General features: G+C 42.0%; 1 protein-coding gene across 2 annotated transcripts; it reads left to right on the top strand.

Annotated features, from left to right (window-relative positions):
- The first annotated feature begins 1,297 nt into the window (after positions 1 to 1,297).
- gdf11 (growth differentiation factor 11) lies at positions 1,298 to 20,392 on the top strand. Of its 2 annotated transcripts, none has more exons than XM_072452572.1 (3): positions 1,298 to 1,777; positions 15,845 to 16,218; positions 17,324 to 20,392. In XM_072452572.1, the coding sequence occupies exons 1-3, from the start codon at positions 1,363 to 1,365 to the stop codon at positions 17,702 to 17,704; spliced, it is 1,170 nt and encodes a 389-aa protein (XP_072308673.1). In that variant the 5' UTR covers positions 1,298 to 1,362; the 3' UTR covers positions 17,705 to 20,392. The 2 variants fall into 2 exon arrangements, with proteins under 2 accessions (XP_072308673.1, XP_072308674.1); XM_072452573.1 differs by having other exon boundaries at positions 1,299 to 1,777; positions 17,327 to 20,392.
- Positions 20,393 to 20,749: the final 357 nt, after the last annotated feature.

Here is a 20,749-nt window from a genome sequence, read left to right as displayed (position 1 = left end):
TTACAAAAAACAAAGAATGTCAGTGTTTTAAATGCTGATTCTGTCTTATTAATTTTCTTTTTTAGATTGTATTGATCATTTTTGTGCTGCTACATTTTCACTTTGCCCTAAGTCACCCTTGAAAAAGAGGTCTCAATCTCAATGGGTTCTTCTTCCTGGTAAAATAAGAAATAAAACTACACCTGCTGCTACTATAATTTCCTACCCAATTCACAGAAGACAAAACCATTGACGATGTACTGTGAAAATAACTTTAAACAAATGACATTGGGTTTCCTTCTACACTTACAAGGTACACGCTAAAAATATATATACATTTACTTTCTTCAGTCTCTGCGGCTGCGTCCCCGCGGTCCTCCAGCAGGTGACACTAGTGAGCCAGTGATGTTCAAGGTCCCGTAACCACCGACACTGCATCTGCGTCCACCTTGTCAAAATACACATTTCATAATAACTGCATTTATGTTACAGCGCAACAGCGTCAAAGGCTCTTGGAGAAACTTTGTATCACTCATCTTTAATTCATCATCCTTACCTCAATAGTTTCAGAATGATAAAAAGTAATTGGTGTGAGCTTTTTTAGATTTCCTATCATATGTGTTCATCATCAGCTCGATAAACAATGCAACATTCGGGGACAACATGGTGAAGGAGTAATACAGCAGCCTACATACAGCCCATGTCAGCCTTAGTTGTTTATGAGCAACTTATATGCAGAAATTGCAATCAACAACCCCCCCTGCGACTTCACATTCATTTAAGCCCACTTGATCTGCAGGGAGCCATATGGACCTATCTGTAATTATCATAAAGGCCTAATTGGGCTGTATCTCTAATGGAGACTGTTTGTGTACTGTAAAAACATTTCTCCGCTCCAGAACAGCGCGCGCTCCCTCCCTTCGCTCTGGTCCCTCTTGACTTGGTGACCGACCTAAAAGCCTTTTGTTGCAATCTTAGCCAATGGAGACGGATTACGACACGGGGCAGCTGAGATATATAAAGAGCCCCCTTTTTGACCGCACTTGCACATTTTTCAGTGACACTTCTCCCAATATCCACAACACTGGACTAAATTGTACAGAGAAAAAAACAACAACCCCAAAACCACATGTTCATGGGAGAGAGAGATTACACCGGACGCGTCAAACAAAGTGGGACGTACTTTTTTTTTTGGATCATTGACATCAAAAAACGTGCCAAGAACAAGAGCATCGTGCGGGAATAAATCCATGTCACTTGCTTGCTGTCTCTTGTAGGATAAGGCGCACGTCCGGGACACGGGGGCATTTCACGACCGCAGAAGACACGCAGAACAAAAAAAGGGTGAAAAGTTGCACTGGCTCGGGCCGCGCGCGCGTCAACATGCCCAGGTACGACTTCTTATTGTGCGTGATGGTGCTCGTGTCTTTGGGCCAGTCCGGGAGCGACGAGCCCAATCTGCTGCTGCCTCCGTCCAGCGAGGCGCCCACGGACACCGGCTTGTCCCTGCTGGACGAGGACGCGGGCGCCCACGAGTGCTCCGCGTGCGTGTGGCGAGAGCAGAGCAAAGTGCTGCGACTGGAGACCATAAAGTCGCAGATCCTGAGCAAACTGCGCCTAAAGCAAGCGCCCAACATCAGCCGCGAGGTGGTCAACCAGCTGCTGCCCAAAGCGCCCCCGCTGCAGCAGCTCCTGGACCACCACGACTTCCAGGGGGACGCGTCCTCCCAGGATGAGTTCATGGAGGAGGACGAGTACCACGCTACCACGGAGTCGGTCATCACCATGGCGTCCGAGCGTGAGTACATCTTTACGCACAGTCAGCTGTCCGCGAGGTAGTGGGAGTGGAGTAAGTCCAGCATGCTTACATATTTGAATTGAAGATGGTGTCTCAATATAGTGTGGATTTAAATACAAAACTGTCAGCATCACTGGTGAGCGCCTCCAGTGCTGTCTCAGATACATGTGTGCGCAACACATTAAACACAAACCTGGAAACAGCATCCATGCATTTGTCTCTGTGGTGAAGCGCCATGAAAACAGTGAAGCGTAAAGTCCATAAAGCAGAACCCATTGGTAAAACGGGAGTAACAAGAGAAAGGCCCCGCTGTCAATAAAAGGTGCACCAGTTGGCTGGGTTTGTGGAGCAAAGTCATTATGCAATAGGCCCGTTTTCAGAGATGTCTTAAGTTAGATAAGGTATATTTGACAGAGCCACTGATGAGCTCTAAGTTAGAAGTAGTTTGTAACATGTTGTTAGGCCTTCAAGAGCAGATTATTACGCGCACTGGCCAATTCTTACTCACTCTTACTCTAAATACAAATACAACAGTGACACTTTCTTATGCTGTGCCATTTTTTCTCCAATTAGCCCAAACTGCGTCAAAATCAGTCACTTCACAAGCAAGGCCTCCAAGAGCCCACGTCTTGTAGGTTAAGGAAACTTTCCTTTGCCATTAGAATACCTTAGAAAGCGCTCACTCAGCACGAGGACTGCGCACTGGTTGCTATGGAAAAGCAATTTAGGGGGCTCCAGGTGATAAAAACCGTGGCTCATAATTTGTACTTTTCACTTTATAGTTGGTACGGTAATTGTTTCTGGGGTAACTAAGCGTGAGATTTTATGACACGCTGCAAAAAAAGAGACACCACGGACAGCATTTGTGACGCATCAAATGTGGCTTTGAACAAATGACGCACGGTTCTCGGTGCGTCCCGTAAAAAAACGGGGGGGAAAGGGGGGGGGCAACCTCTTGTACCTCGCGCTGTCACTCATTTCAAACTGTTTCACTGTCTCCCCGTTACTGAGCTGCTCTTATGACACGTACATCGCTTGTATAGGACCTTTTCATCACGCACAATCTGACAAGCGACTAATCCGATCGGACTGTGCGCAAAGAGGAGTTATGGACACGTTATGGTGCCTCCTGATTATTGTACTTATATGCACAAGCTACTGTGGTTTCCTATAAAGACACACAGATAAACCAGCCCCCTTCGGAGACATTTTAGAAAATTACTGTTGGGCCCCGGCAGCTGTGGTCTATCCTTTATACGAGGCTCTACCGGTTTCCCTGCTGTTCATCGCAGTGAGAAAAAGTGTGTCCAAAAAGCTGCCATTGTTCGCCTCATGCAGCGGCCCCCCTTGGCCGCACTTGCCTTTTAAATGTGGAGTTTATAGGAGCAGCTCGTTTTTTTCCCTCCACGAGTACACAAAGACGCAGAATCACTTAGGGTCGAGGGGAGTGTGTGACCTTTGCGTGGGGAATAGCAGGGTTCAACAACATTTACACACGTAATATATTCTGCACAAGGCGGACCATGAAACGCACTGCAAATAATCTGGCCTTTATGTCCACCGGTGGACAAAGATGAGCTTTTGTGCCACTGGTTTTCGTGTTGTCAGTAAAATCTTTCACATCATAACTGCTTGAATTGGCATGTTGTGTTAGCATAAGGTTAATTTACTTATTTGTACACGGAGTACTTTCATAACTGAAAGGCCTGCTCCGCATAAATTAATGCTCACATTACATGACACAAATGTAGAAGATTAAGCGTGACATGACTGCACAAAGCTGTGACACTGAAGGCACAGTTCTGCACTGTAGGAACCTTTTTCAGTTCCTGGTAGTTATTTTTATTTCCGGTCCCAGTTTAAACTGAGTTGGAACTAAAAAAACTTGGCCTCACTTTCCAGTCAAACCAGGAACCTTCTTGTAACTCCAGTGCATGTAATATGTTTCACATTATATAGATGCTAATTTGAAGGCCAGTTAGACCCTCTCAGCCACTGTCGCTGTGTGAACATGAGCCAGGAGGACTGGGCGAGAAGAGGGACATAGTTCTCGGTACGTACTGTTAAAAGTGCCAGATGATTATCAAAATTGAGTGACTGATACAGGGTTGTTTGTTCATTTAGACTTGTTTGTTATTTGACATTGATATATTGATATTAGGAAAGCATTGTCTACTGAAATACCACAGTGCCATGTCCTTTTGCAACCTTTGTCAGTTCACCTAAACATACAAACTCAAGTGTCATTTGTTCAGTCAACTTTATCGTTAGACAACATTAGACACACTTCAACTGCAAAATCTCGATTGGACTGAATCAGGGAATAATCAGAAGTTTACATTTGGATGCATTTTTGGTGATAATAATTTACTAAAAGTGTGAGTTTCGTTTTGAAAAGTACTTTATAGAATTGACGTATTATTATTATCAATTAATAAACTGTTCTTTATTGATTCAGTAAACGATCCTGACATTTTCATTGCTATCCTGGTATAGCTGAGCAGTGTGCGTGTGCCATGTTGCAGCTGGGGCTCTCTCCTCATCAGCTGCAGTAGTTTTATCTTTTTCAGCCCCCTCACTTCCTCCCCGTGCAGCCAGCGAGTGTATCTCTCTTTTGCCTGTGGTGTCTTCATCATCCCATAGGATCAAAAGTGCCATTTGTGGCTCTGACAGAAGCAGCACTTCAAACAGCATTCCCGGTTGCACCTCGAACCCGGTCACCCTCTCTGTGCCTTTGAAGGCCGTAGTTCACGTGGTACATACCGAACTGGACCACAGCCAGAGTGGCTTCTTAGTATTCACTCAAGGTACGTGGGTGCCGCAGTGGGGGTTGACAGGGTCCATGCTTGCTTCCTGGTCTCTAATTACGGTGAAATTTCATGGAAAAAGTACAGCTATTTATATCATAGTGCAGCACTTAATGTACTAACACATCCAGCTCTGTACTGTATGTGGTAAGGTGCTGCATAACAATGGCCATCAGGTTCACTGTGTAGAAATAGAGCATATGAGAGGGAACCTGTTACACACGGCACAAAATAGCACTGATTGTACGTCCTTGTGGTCAGATCTGACTTAAAAATAAGAGCGTTGAATAAAAATTGTCGAGAGCTGCAACTCTAATCCTTAAATTGTTTAACACACAAGCAATAATCATAGCTACATCTTCTGTATGTGTGACATATCGAGTGGTTGAACTAAATATTAGATGAATTAAAAGTGCCAACCGCGTCACTGTGCATAGGCCAGAAATGAGGCTCCGAGACAGGTTTGTCACTTGGTCTCAATTATAGAAATGATTTATTACGAGTCAATGAATGAGTTACTTTGTTAGTTCTTTCAAGTTTGTTCAATTCAAACATCATTTCAATATGATTCATACTCTTTTTACTCAAGAGACCGCCGCACAAAGAGACAAAGCCGCAGCTCGTTCCCAGGGCCACGGCTCCGCACAAGAAGCTGCAGCAGGACCAGCGCGTCACTTACACGAAATTGGAATCAGTATCACTGTCTCCGGCGCGGTAATAACCCTGTCACGCGGTAGCCGAGTGACCAGATAAAAGTACTTCTTTGAGACACGCTGCGACTCACGAGCCACAGGGCCACGCAGGAAGCTGGGGGAAAAGACAGCGGGAACCAACCAAAACGGTGGACAGCAAGGTGACAGTGCCTTTACACGTCACGTTCAAGGGTGCACACGTAGGGCTATAGCAGCACTATAAAGAAGCCGAAGTTTAGAAAAGATAGTTTGATCCAAAGTGTTTGTTTTGCACATCGTACCCACGACAGGGAGGCAACACGTCCTTGAGCCAAAAGGTCAGAGTGTAAGAAATGAGTGGGGATGAGCGTTAATGCCTCATGCACTCTGTAATATGTACCTGAGGTGAAGTGAACGTTTGATCCTGGTGGCCAATGTCTGACAGCCATTCTCTGCCAGTCTGGACACAAAAGTACATCACCTGCTTGTCTCATGAAAATGTTATTGTTTGAAGACAAGCACTCCACTAAATCAAGTATATTTCGGCAATAAAAATGCCAGTAATTGAATAAATAAAAGATATATGCCTGTTTCATACTGTGAAACATTCCAGACAAAACAATATGAAAACCTTCCAGGAGTAAAAACATTCAAAAACATTAACAAAAACTAATTCTTGAATAGAAACCATTTTTGAAATTGCTGTTCCTTGCATTTGCACTACTATAAAAGTGTAATTTAGTGTGCGTTACTGTTTCATTTTGATACAAACTTCGTGCCAACTTGATTGTAATCCAGGTCAGTTTTTAGTCTGGCAAAGTTGGACTAATTGTTGGAATTCTTGGACTTAGAAATAGTTGTGTCTTTGTTCTGATTGTGCTTGTGCTTGGGATGTACATGAAGAGTACAGTGCGATAGTCAGTATCTAACTTTAAACACATGATAAGCCAATAAAGAGTGAGATACATTTGCACATGCCTCAGATGGGCAAGGATACAATTTTTATTCTAACATAATGTATTCAAAGATTATTATAGATTCTAGATGGGCTCCTTCCCTAAAGCCAAGACGTAATGTTTTGTTCCTATAATAGTATTGATTTAAGGCACAGGGTTTTACAGTATGAACAAACAAAGGCACAATGAATTGCAAAGTATCAAGATGTTAAAATAACCATACAGTGTTTTTTTACCCTGGGTATTTAGTATTGAACTATGAGCTACGAGGAACGTGATTTTACATTTACTGTACATTGTAAACCACTGTATTGATCTTGAACGGCTTAAGAAGAGAGTTAATCGACTTCCTGTTCAAAGCTGCAGAACTGATAACATCAAAGCTAGCAAGTGTTTTTAATGTTCATAAGTGACATTTATGAACCTGTTTCACCCGTAGTCTGAATCTTTTGAATAATCACAACTAAGCACAGGGAAGGGTCGGCGGGGATAGGGGGTTGATGAAAACAGAATGCAGGACGATACAGGATTACTCTAACATGCACGAATCAGTCCAAATACGACTTTCGGTAAGCTATTGATTAAGGAACATAGATATAACACGGTTAAAAGCTCATGCAAGTACATTTTACACGTTATGTTCTCTTTTTCTCATTCAAGGCATTACATAATAAATCCATCTTGATCCATTAGTGTCACGGGTTGAGTTGGAGAGCTCTTTATGTTGTGCAGTGTGAAAAAACACATTAATGGTGTAATGCGTCCTTAAGCATCCTCAGTGCACCTGTATCCACATGTACAGACACACATGTCTGTGAGGAGGGAGGGACACGGTGCTTACTCACCTGCAAACGCCGAGAGCCCAGAGACTGTTGACAAAGAGGGTCACGGAGTTCACAGCTACGTGAAAGTTTGGAAAAAGGACTATTAAGCTCATTGGCTTTTCTTTTGCTGCACCGGTAGTAACACACAAGCAACTCCTCCCATCAAAACAAGACTTTTACTGTGTTGACACTATAAAGGGTCATTTCCTGAAAGCGCAGGAACCATAAAAATCAAGAGGAGGGCGCTAAAAGGACAGCACAGGTCCCGACAGTCTTCAGCACACTGACCACAGCTGACAAAAATGCTAAATCAATAAAATATCAATTAACCATCATGTTTTAGAAAGCTATATCAAATTAGCTCCATAGCAACTCGGTCCAAATCACAATTATCATTCTTTTATTCTGTGTAATAGCGTTTACATCATTGTTCATCTTACATACGTGAAATGGCTTATCTTATCAGCTTGTGCATGTTTTTAACAATTCAAAGGCTACTTAAAAGTTCCTGTCTCTAGAATCCACGAGGTAACAAGTGGAATGAGATGATTGAAAGAATGATTTGTCGATTTGAAGATGGCACCTGCCCGGGCCAATGTCTCGGGCTGGGAACTTTTGAAAGGGAAAAATAAACATTGTAGTTGATTTGTTTGGACACTGAAACAGCCTAAGAATGCCCTGTCACTTGCACAACATACTGTCAACTTTATGGCTAATAAAATTTCAAAGAGACTGGAGTCTATTAATACAGGGACCAAATTTCCCCAGGACCTCAGGAATCTCTCTCCTTCCTCCCTCCGTCGCTGCTTCCCACGCTCCCCTCACAGTCCCTCGGCTCTTCCTTTTCTTGGAGCATCTGAGACTTTGACTAAAAAGGCCACACTGTGATGAAAGCAGAGCCTGAGATGTACAGTCGTTTATTGCTGATGCATCACATAGAGATAAACCCCATGGTCGCATTATGCATTGGCATTTTAAACGCATTCTTTTCTATGAACTCTTCTATACATCACAATTGCAAACACAGAAAAACTCGGGCAAGGTAAAATTGTTATGTAACCAAATACACTAGAGTATTTATGGCTGAACAATTTTGTAAAAAATAATTATTTGCAATTTATGTTTTAATAGAAGGATTCTGTTTGAATTTTAAACATATCCAGGAGCTCTATCTCTGTGTATATATATATATATATATATATATATATATATATATATATATATATATACACACATTTTCTTTTTTACAGCAAGTAAACATCGCCAAGGCAATGGTGAATGTGTGTGGACTTAAACACAGAGGAGAACTTCCTGGTGTCACCCAGTGACATCATGCAGTGATATCAATCATATTCCATAGCTGAAACTCATGAAAACAACATTTAAAGAACTTTTTCTACATTCGAAAGATTTTATGTTTTAAATTGTCAATTGCTAAGGCAACAGTCCTAATTTCCTATCGTCTGACTGCCATGAGATCTGAAATGAGATCATTTGATGATTTGAACATCATCAAATTGTAGATGAATATTTTTTTTTTTGTGGGGTGAAAAGTTGTAACAGTATAACTTGTCTAAAAAAGTTGATAGCATAATATAGGACATATTTTTTCTCTTGCTCATTGCCCACCCCAGTGCCCTGACCCAGTGTAAAGGAACTGTGCTGGAGCTGGTTGCATCATCTCTGGTCCAGAACATGCAGAAGGAGGGGCCGAGGATGGGCGAGTGCGGGGGGAACAGCAGCCCAGGCCGATCCTAAAGGGACAGAAATCAAGAAGCCTTTTATAGGTACAATTACAATGACTGAAAACAGATGTTGGGTTTCACTAATAAAGACAATAATTACTTCAGAGCAGTAATTAAGGATTGTGTGGGGACAGAGCCTGAGAAGAAGAAGATCATTACTGTTTATAGAGGAGTCCATTAAAGCCGTTTAAGCAGAGAAAATGCTGCACTGGCATATTGTAGGAGCCCACAAGGAACAGAGCTACAATTAACGATGGGTTATCTCATGATTATAACATGAAAATTTAATTAGCCTCTTTTCTGTAGCAAAGTAGAGCAGCCATTTTGCCATTTTTATCACTTGTGGTTCAGTCCATCATCAGCAAGTTTATTATGGACTTCAGGGACAAGAAAAGAGTCGGGGATTTACGGATCCAAAGAAGAAAAAAGTTTCATGTGGCAAAAAGATAATTTGCCTTGAACAAACCGAAGGGAAGAAATGGAAGGCTTCCTCATGCGTCTATCTTTATCCCTATGTTAATCTTTGCAGGTCACTCTTGAAGACAGATCTGGGTGGCCTAAAGGATGTTTTTAGCATTTCGCTGACTGTTCTCAAAGCAGAATCAGCTCCTAAAGGACACAGAAGATGCTGATAATACTGCAGTCTACAAAGAGCATATTCTTACCTGAGTGAATCTTTCATTCATTCACCTTCTAGCGCTTGTTCCGCTTAGGGGTCACGGGTGACTGGAGCCTATCCCAGTGACCTTGGGCCTTAGGCGGGGGACACCCTGGATAAGGGCCAGCTAGTTGCAAGGTGGATCAGGATTACCTCAAATTTGTTGCTTGACCAAGGCACAAAGTTACGGTCCAGTTACGTCCTGTATATTAGCTTTATTTGGCCATGCTAGACTACTGCTCAAGTCTATACCACACTATCCCATGTGTCTTAGTCTAGCAGGTTAAACTCTTGATCAAATGCATTTGTAATATTATATTCTTCTTTTGAGTTAAAGTCTCTTGCATAATATGATGTTACATTGTAGAAGAATATTCAGTTGTAGTCATCTGACACTGTATTTTAAAAACAAGACTCATCCAAGAGTTATTCTCAATCTGTGGATCTAGTCTGAGAACTCAGATATTTATCCTACTCTGAGTAAGCCCTGCCCACCGGGAGGAAGCTTGTCCAGTTTATCATGATATGATGTTATATATTATGAGATTGTTAAGAGCTGACTGATAATAAATTGATGACGAACAAAGGATATAAAATCCTCCGCCACTTATGTTTGTGCTGATGTTTTCATCTCTGTACAAATATTCAAGCCTTGGGCGTAGAATAGTATGAACCCACAGATACGTTCCATGTTTTACACCATGCTAATGCTATGCTCACTTACAGAGTGTCTTGTGTGGCTGTGAGGCCACTGTGCTAGAGGTGCAGGTGGTGCCTGTCAGAGCGCTGTGGATTAGGCCGTAATGATGAGTGACTTAAAGTCAATGAGATCGCACAGCTGTGTGATTCGCAGATTATAAATGACTCCAGTGTCGAATCACAGTTAGACTCATTTTTCACGGTGCAACATGGACAAGAATCAGTCACGACGCGCTGACACACAGATAGAAACAAGAGGCTCAGCAGTCAAAGGCTTCTTTTAAGGTTAATTTGTTTTTAAGATGTTTGCCAAAGTTAGACTTTAGAAACAGGGCACCCTCTGTCCCGTTACATTCACGTCCCATGCTTCTGTTTGGATGCACACAAACACAAGCCCTGGCAGCGCTGGGCTCTTCCTGCTGTCCAGCTGTCCACCTTATGCACTTCACTGCACGCTCCCTTTCAGCGCGCCCTGCTTTAAGTGTCCCACGACTCCTCCACTTACACAGCCTCACACAGGAGCGCTGCAGAATGTGCAGAAAGTGTTTGTGGACATATCTTTCTTTGTATATATTTAATGTAAGCGTGCTCCCTGAGCTAGAACGAGCCTGTGTTTTTACGGGGGCTCATTCCTAATAGGAGTCTTGTGCCTCCGTTGTCCCAGGGGAGAGTTCCTGAAAGAGGGGCTCTAACTTCACAGCCCCCTTCGGTCGCAGCTCGGGCCCGGCCTCCCCCACCACCCCGCGTCCCCTGGGACTGACCCTGAGACAAAGAGGGAGCAGGCTGGGCTGGGATGGGATGTTTGGGGGGGTGCACTGTGGCCCCTGTCTTATTAGAAGGGTCGTGAACGTGTCACAATGATTAATATGCTGAGGTGCGTGGGGATACCCTAGAGTCACATTCATTCAGCACCAAGCCTCCCAAATACACACTCAACAGAAAGCTGCACATTTGCATTTCCCATTAGGAAAAGAAAATATATATATATATATATATATATATATATATGTATATATATATATATATATATATATGCAAATGAAAGTCCTCTTTAGCTTGATTATGCATTATCCATTTGGACATTCACAATGGAGGAGCATTCCTGTCCCCGCCCCGGCCGAGCTGTGCGTTTCCACCTGATTGGCATATGTTACCACACATGTATACAAGGCACTCGCAGCTGCATGACAAGAGCTTGCACTCGGCTCCTTTGTCTCCAGAGATGGAAGTGTGAAGGTCAGGTTTAAAGCTGAAAACTATTGTGATAAATTGGGACATATTTGTGCAGCCCCCTCAAACTTCCTCGCATAGATCCAAGGCTGTTTATTGGAATACATTTGTCAAAGCAGTTCCAGATTTAATCAACACAAAACGTTCTGTTTTATCTCTGCATTACTTTTATGAATAACACTATTACTTTCTTCCATCTGTTTTTTAACAATCTCCTGTAGCATATTTGTGTAAACGGTCATTAACTACTCCACTCTTAAAACCGTTGCCCGCAGCCATTGAAAACTGCACAGATAGCACACAGCAGGAACGGCCTCCTTCTATAGTCTCCCTCTCACTTTCACCTATAGGACGCAGGTACCCAGGGAGCCAACCAGATGTTTGATTTGCTCACCTGCACGCCCCCCCTCCTGCACACTGGCTGTAAATCTCACCAGCTACATATGCTGCAATTATACCACAGGGAAATAAGCGGCAGCAATAATGAGAGCGCTGGAGGAAGCACAAGGAGCAAAAGCAAACAGCCACGCTTCCTTTGGAAAACCTCACAGGCTTCTGTTCACGGCTATTTTAGTTTGGTTCCAATTATGATACTGTACACTTTTGTTTTTTGCTCCAGTAGGGATATAATGATTTACATTATACATTCATTATTCATATTTCAATACATTTTCTAAGGTTAGTTTGAACATTGACAAGTGAAAACTGTTGTTGTTTCTTTAGGCAAACACTTGGCAAAACCCTCACCTCGCCTATGTATGAAGGTGGTGTGTGAGATTGGCAGCCTCCCTTCCATCAGTCTACCCCAGGGCAGCTGTGGCTAGACTGTGGAGTCAACGAATAATGCACAAAATTGTAAAGCTACTTTTAGAGTCTAAAAGAGCGCTATGCAAGACTAATACTGTATTAATGAGAAACTGTTGTTTTATATTGACAATTAGTAACTTACTGCATGAAAAATCAATCTGAAAAGAAAGTGTTTGTGCATTCCTTTGCAGCCGTACTTAAGTAGAATTTTCTTGTAATGCAAAATCTTACATCATGGTTTTACATCAGGGCTTAAGTGGACAAATTGTCCAGGAAATTAAATAATAAAACTGCAAATGTAGTAAAATTATAAGGCTCTTAGCAGTAATATGTTATGACAGGGGGGCACAGTGGATCAGGGGAGAGGATTAAATGTTTCTTTACAAGTGCAGCTGGTTTGGCACCAGGCAGCCGCTCCGCTAAGACTTGAGCTATGCAGGCATTAACATTACTATGCACTTACAGGATCTATAAAGACACAGGTTGATTTGGTGCCTATCAATGCATTCATTGTTTAGCATGAGCGGCTCATATGTGCTACATGTGTGTTTAATAACAGGCTCCTAAATGGATTGTGCTCTGGGCTTCTCGGGTTACTCCTTTTGTGGTCACTCAAGTAAGGCCTCCACAGGAGCAATTTTACAATTTCAGCCCCGCACTGCTCCTCAAACTTTAGCAAAAAAAAAGTAAATTGCACCATTGTGTCCATTACTTAACATGTCGATTCAAACAAGGACTGTAGGAACTAAGGAACTTTAAATATAGTCGCTTACTTGTTTTTCATCAAATGTTTTCTTTGAAATTGGTGAAGTTCCATCTTATGCTGTCTATCCATTGAAGACAACCTAAACATTTGTGATGAAATCTGAACAGCAGCAGCAGAATCATGCATTCCCAGTTCTGTGTCGATGAGCAAGCACGTTAATTGCCGTGACCCCAGCGAACCACCAAAAGGAACATTGACATATTGTTTACACTCACTAATGACTGTCCCTGCAATACAAACTGAAGGACCAGGACTGTCCGCGCTTGGCCCACGTTCAACGCACCGGCCCAGTACCCATCTGTACCACACTCACATTCAGATCCCTCAATGCATGACCATAATTCAATTACAAAACTTGTTTAGTGTATGAAAAACACTGTGGTCAGTTGAGGTTTGACAAAGAGAACACTATTGGCTTGACAATCCCCTCCCAAATCAAAACAAAAACAAAGCCCCCAGGGTGAATCAAGAAGAGGGAAAAGAGCCACAGACAAATGGATTTTGAAAATATGTCGCTGTAGAAAGTGATTTCTGAACCAAGCAGGGCCTTTCAGTGTACAGTTTGCATATGTTGCATATAGTTTGCAAATGTGATGCATGAATGCATCACATTGACATGGATATGTTTATTGATTCACTATCCAAACCAAGAAAACAAATATGGCTTCCATACATTTTTTTTTAGTTTTGCTCTCAATTCTGTTACAATGACCGGTTAAATACAGTGTATGACGTTAATTGGAAAGTGTCAGGGACATGGAATTCACTTAACCAAGTCTTTTTCTGTGTATTTACTAAAGCCTGTGTTGCTTGTCTCGAGGTTTAATGCTGTGCCCAGATGAGAAACTAAACTTATTAAACTTATAGTATTTCCTGTCTTTGCCAAACTTCAGTTCAGGATCTGGAGACATCTCCCAATGTTCTGGAGGATGGGTTGACATTTGTCCAAACTTTTAGTAGACAGGACAGCAGCTTTTAGTCCAGCCAAGCTTGACCATTCTTGAACTATGCTACCAAGCTCTGGTCAGCTGAGTTTGATTAATAGTTTCCATCGGCTGGACCATCGCCTTCCCAATCAACACAAAAACAAACAGTGGTCCATTGAGCCTTTATTTTTGAGATCCCAAATAAAAGAGGGTGTAGTGACGAAAGACGTAGTACCATTACCATAGGCTTGACCTTGACCTTCAAACTCATCTGGCTATTAGGGCTGCCCCTCCCCAGTCCCAGAGATGTAAAGAGCCTGACGGTTTTGACCCCTGATCCCATTTCTTAACTAGGCTGAGGTGCCAAATGACCTTTTGACCCAGGAAGCATTTGCGGGTTGCCTGAGCAACCCCAGATATAGCAATGATTGACAGGTCCATGCTGTTTTCTTGTCTTTTTGGATGGTACAACAGACTGCAACATCACACCTAACGTCTAAATCTGCGTTTGAGAGATATGCAGTGGAAACTCTCAGATTAGACATCCTATTGTACTCAGCTCTTGCATTATTATTCCAGTTGGATGAAGAATAAATTAGCTTTAATAAATGAATGTATGAATGCGGTGTCATTATATCAGATAGATCTCTATGTAAATGAAGAGGCTGTGACATGTGGCGCACGGATCATGACAAGAATAAATCAGGCCATTTTAGAGACATAAACCTAAATCCAAACCCATACAAATGTAGGTTTTGCTGATGAGGGGAGCTAATAAAAACTAGTATTCATTTGGTGGTAGTAATGTGGGGATAGGCTGTTTTTATTACAACTGACCTCTGGGAATCTGAGGTTACCATCTGGCAACTGGGCACATCACTGATCCACGTTTTAATATGGAAATGAAGTGCTTTTCCAAACTTTGATGTAATCACAAAAGTAACCTGAATGAATTACCCCAATAACCCCGAACAGGTGCACAGACGATAAAGACCCAGGACCTATTTGATTAAGGCAATTTAAACTATAGCAATCAACTAGATTACATTTGTAGTCAGTGTGATTTAGAACATTCACTGATGCTTATCAAGAAGACAACTCTATTTTGTATAAAAACAAGTTATTTAGAAGTTCAAGAAGTACTAGAATATAAAGAAAATATACGCGCATCAAACTACTGACCTTAGTGCTATAGCATCATGTTCTGCTGATGTTAAGTCCTGAGTCTGAGTGATGCCTGAGGTGAAAATGTGTCAAAAGAGTGTTAAAATTAAGAAAAAGCTTTCCAAAAAGACAAACATGACATGTTCAAAGATTTGCGTAAAATGACTTATTTTCTAAAAATCTGTTGTAGAAAGGCATGGAGACATGAAAAGCTAAGCTAGTTGCATATTTTACTGATTATAAGCCTGAGTAAAGTGTGTATTCACTTACTGTAAGTGCCCCTTGTGCATTTAACCATTAGGGCAATTAGAAAAGCCTGCTCTGGGGCCCCTCACCTCACTTCATCCACAGGCAACCCATAAAAACAGGTATTAAACTACACTTCGCAGTTACAGTTATATCAAGTGCTTCACAGTTTTTTTATCGACTCAATTATTTGGAAGTTATATTTCAATAAATGTACTAGCAAAATGCCCAAATGCAGAAGCAGACACTCAAAAGTCAAAACTATTCAACATACAAATAACACTTTCCCCAAAGGTCCCGTTAGTTCACATCAGCGTTTTGTGTTGACTGTGGGTGAAATTCCTCCTTCATTATTTTGATGTTTTCAAAATGGTTTATTACATGAACACAGTACATATACAGTATTTTAACAAACCCCCAAAATCAATAAATACAATTTTAGACTTAACACTGGATCTTTGCTAACCACTCCTAACTATGGTCAATACAAGTGTTAACTTAAAACAGTGCAGTGATTATTTGTAACTACATTGTATAATAATACTCAAATGTTCTCTGTTCCTCACAGCGGAGCCTCAGGTGCAGGTGAATGGAAAGCCAAGCTGCTGCTTCTTCAAGTTCAGCCCCAAACTCATGTTCACTAAAGTCCTGAAGGCCCAGCTGTGGGTTTACCTGCGGCCGCTGCAGCAGACCTCCACAGTTTACCTGCAGATCCTGCGCCTGAAGCCAGTGACAGATCAGGGCAGTCGCCACATCCGCATCCGCTCGCTCAAGATTGAGCTCAACTCTCGTGTGGGCCACTGGCAGAGTATCGACTTTAAACACGTGCTGCAGAACTGGTTCAAGCAACCGCACACCAACTGGGGCATTGATATCAACGCCTTCGATGAGAGTGGCAATGATGTGGCTGTTACCTCGCTGCGACCCGGGGAGGAGGGGCTGGTAAGGACTCAGACCTGTCCCAGGGGTGAACATGGGGGTGGGGCAGGGTTCAGTTAGAAGAATGATGCTGCCTAATCCTTGTGGGTGTTATAATAACAAGTAAGCATAATGCTCACAAAGTTTGTATGTGTGATTTACTTATAATTTATAACTTGACAACATCTTCTTAAGTAGTTAACAGTCCAAAGTAAACATTTTATTCCATCCACTCTGAACATGCCTCCAATTGTCTGGCATTAAACTGCAGTCGTACATCTCCAGCTCACACTGTCCACACTGCTTCATATCGGCCCTGCTGGGTGCAGGTCCAATGTTTTTATGGAAGAGTTTGTGCAGAAATCTTCTGTGAAGTATTATTCCATGTTGATTTAGGCCACTCGTCCAGTTAGGAAACACCAAATATTTACAGATTGTCCATGTGGGTCAGATTTATCAGAGGTCAGCTCTGGTCTTGGCCAATAAAGCGCTGCCCCCTGAGAACGCAGCAGTGCTTGCTATTATTCTAGAGCAGAAAAAGGAGAGGATCAAAAACAGACTCATGTACAAAAATAAAACAACACAACAAGCCACAGAGAGAGAAAGGGACAGTGAGACCCTCACCTCACTGCTCTGAATGCGTCATGCCTGACCATCCCTGAGCCCAGCTGGACTCACTCTGGGAGGGAGGAGGGCTTCGTAAAACAAACACGATGGACTGAAATATTTGATTCGTGTGCTTTGCCTAAAGGTTAATTAAGGCGATGGCCTCCAGATGACCCTGAGGGTCCAATCCAATCTCAAGTCACTCGAGCATGCAGTGGAAAAAACTGCAGAGGGCAAACATGAAGTATTTTACCAAGGTTTGAGGAATCCTTACAAAGACCAGGGACCAGATGTTAACATCAGTGACAAACTAATGGGCTTAGTCACAGAGGTTTGAAAGACATGTTTGAAATAGAACCACCAAAGAATAAAAATACACCAAATAAAACTTGCCATAGTGAGTCAAACTAAAGCTTGTCTGTGTGTCTTTAGTCCAGGCCACTGTGCAAGTTCAGGTGATGTTCTTCTTAAGTCCAGGTTTCTCTTATAACCACCCCCCTCTGTCTGTCCCCCCTGTTTCCAGCAGCCGTTTCTGGAGGTGAAGGTTTTGGAGACAACCAAACGATCTCGAAGAAACCTGGGTCTGGACTGCGACGAGCATTCGACTGAGTCACGCTGCTGCCGCTACCCTCTGACAGTGGACTTCGAAGCCTTCGGCTGGGACTGGATCATTGCGCCTAAGCGCTACAAAGCCAATTACTGCTCGGGCCAATGCGAATACATGTTCATGCAGAAGTACCCACACACTCACCTGGTGCAGCATGCCAACCCCCGCGGCTCAGCGGGGCCCTGCTGTACGCCCACCAAGATGTCCCCCATTAACATGCTCTATTTCAATGACAAGCAACAGATCATCCATGGGAAGATCCCGGGGATGGTGGTGGATCGGTGTGGCTGCTCCTAGGCTCACAGACACTCATGTACAGCCACCATTGCATCACCACCAAAACCCTGGCACCACAACTCCAGCACCAGATCTCACTTTCTGCTTCACATAAAACATGATACTGTTTACCATACCTTTCAGTAGATTCAATGAGTAAAAATCTAAAGGAAATAAGAATCACACGACTGATGGGAAAACAGGACAATGGAAAGAAACAGTGTGGAGCTGGCTCGTCAAACAATATATGGGACTAAACTATATTTCTGTGTCTTAGTTTGTGGTTTTTTTAAAAGATGTTTTTAAATGGTATCTTTGTAAAATGTCCAGGCTGGTGAGTGGAGATGACGGGAGACATAGCAAAGAGCATTTACAATATTTTTAATGCAGTTCCCAATCTGAGAATTAATTTATTTTTATGATAAGCTTAACTACAGCAGCTTAAGAAATCTTTTCAAAAAGGGGCATGATGTAGAGTGTGTTACAGTGCTACTTTAGAAACAGCTGTTATAGATCTGCTATTGAGACCTAAAGGAGATTCAAAACCAAACCTAGAGCCACTATTAATGAATCGCACCCATGTGTGACATTCTCCAGCACCTACAAAATCCTTTCACACTTACTTTGATGTCCTTTTATTTGTAGACTTGTAAACCTTTGTAAAGAAAAGGCAGAGGTTATGCTACTTATCCGGCATCCATTTCAAAGTCAGCATTGTGCCGTTCTGACAATGCACATAGAGTTAGAGTTTGACAGTTTATTGGCTCCAGGGTGTGCGGGAATCGGAATCCTCTGTCGCACTGTAACAAAGGAAAAATAATTAACACTAACATGTTGTTCTTGCTGCTATAAAGATGTCTATATCTATATCAACTTATAACTTTAAGGAGTACAGTACTGAACAAAAGTCCAAGAACCTATTTGGATACGCTAACATGAGAAAGAACACATCAATCAAATCAAATGCAAGAAGGGAAAAGACCTGGATCTTATCTTACAATGGTACTGATTGGTCTATAGTGTAGATCTCTCTTACAATGATATAGATACTGTATAAAAAATAAGCTGTAAATCACATGTTTGATGCATTTCAACTGCCCTGCAATGTCACCTCAACTGTCCGTTATCATAAAAATATTGTTAGTGCTTGAATGGTAGATTAGTAAATGTCTGTCTTTGTCTCCTGGATATCAAAGCAAAGATATCCTTTTGTTGTAAAAACGAAAGCACTATGCTGTTGGATCAAGGAAGAGCCTTCTGATATTATATATAAATGATATATGTATATATTAAAAAAGGGTACAAAACCTTTTTGGGGCACTACCTTACCAACAATAAATTTGCACTATGGGACGTTTAAGGCGGAGGAGAAAATGTATTGTCTGTGTTTGACCAAGCACAAGAGAGCTTGTACAGTTTAGGATAAAAAAAAGTAGTTTATGGTGATATACTTGAGCAGTGGTTCTTAAACTCACAACAAACACAACAGACATTTTGGTTTTTGGCTTTCCTAGAACCATACTGAATCAAATGAGAAAAGAACCAAGGCAAAATGGCGAATTAAAAGAATGAAGTGATACAAACATCACAACAATAAATCATGCGAATAAATCTACAGTCCAAACTCAAGGTTACAAGGAATAAGAAGAGCCTTAACCAAAAGAAAAGATGGACTGTCTACAGGACTAAACCAGGCCTTTGGGGTCTAAACCAAAACCACAGACGGTAGGCTAAACAGAAACCTTAAAGAATGCAAGCAGAACATTGATCAGAGTCTAAAAGGGACTTAACCCAGGATGGAACTGGGCTAAACCACAACAAAACAAGACCACAGTTTGAGAACCACTGCTCGAGAACTTGTTGATTCCATCACACTTTCTGGGCTTTTGTCTGAAGCGGGGGCCTGTCCATAGACACTGACACTCCAGCAGCAGTAGCCTGAGAGGCTGAAGACAGACATGTCTGTGGGAATGCTTTAACTAGAAATGACCCACCAATAATAAGTTTAATGTGTACCATGTTATAGAGAGATGTGTCCTGTTGATTTGTGCCGAGTGTCTTGCATTGACATGTTTGTGTGTTTTTAAGTGAAAGCAGCCATGTGTGAACGAGAGGTGAGCCAAAGTAGAGAAGGACATGTTGTATGCTGTACCTTTTTGTGATTGCAGGAAAAGAAGCTAGAATATTTCAAAGGGAGGAATGCTGGTTGAAAGAAAGCTCAGCTGGTCATTTGTCTATTTATTGTTATAAATACAATGCATTTCAAAGTCTGTCTACCTCACTTTAGCCTTCTAAAAACAGTTCGTTACAGAGTGACTGATGGTAGCAGCTCTGGGAATGTGTGTGCTTAAGGAGATATGGATTAGCTGTGTTTGCAGTTATGACTTTGACCCTGGTTAAAGCTATTGAGACGTAAACGTTTTAATTTTACTGTATACTGGTATGTATGAGAGTGTTTTCATATAAATATATGAGAGTAAGTAATCTCTATGTAAATACCCAAAAGATGACATTTATGATGGTTTGGACAGGTTCACCGCTTCTAATGTTTTCTCACTTCCCGTTTCATTCCTTCATTCTTGGTGTAGTATAAAAATCACCCAACTTTGTAGTTTGATGGTTCATATGAATAACTGTTCTATTGTTATGTTTGCATTTGTTTTGTTTACTGTAATTTTCTTTTGTACAATAAATCATTTATTTAGCTTATGGGACCGGTGGGTGTTTTCGTAACAGAAATATAGCTGGACAGCACGTGAGTGAGTCTGGGCCCTTGTGTAAGTGTCACTTCTTTGCTTAAGGCGAGTTATTGTTTACATATTCTCTTTTGGCAAGAGGGCACAGTAATACAAAGGCTGCGGACCCTCCAGAATCTGGGTCAGAAGTCCAGAGTTGGAGTATTATGGGGAGTTTCCTCCAGCCCTACTCTACTCGGCCCGGGTTTGGAGAGACTTTTTTAGGACTCACGTAACATGGACAGAATACCAGGTTCTGAAGTGTAATGGAAATGCAGCCAGGCAAATTGTGGCTGAGTGAAGTAGAGTGGGGCCAAGTAGGGCTGGTGGA

The sequence above is a fragment of the Eucyclogobius newberryi genome, unplaced genomic scaffold, assembly GCF_026437365.1.
Source record: "Eucyclogobius newberryi isolate DKJ021-1_F unplaced genomic scaffold, fEucNew1.0.hap1 SCAF_19, whole genome shotgun sequence".
In the NCBI taxonomy this organism is placed as follows: Eukaryota; Metazoa; Chordata; class Actinopteri; order Gobiiformes; family Gobiidae; genus Eucyclogobius; species Eucyclogobius newberryi.
This window is presented reverse-complemented; position numbering and strand designations above follow the sequence as displayed.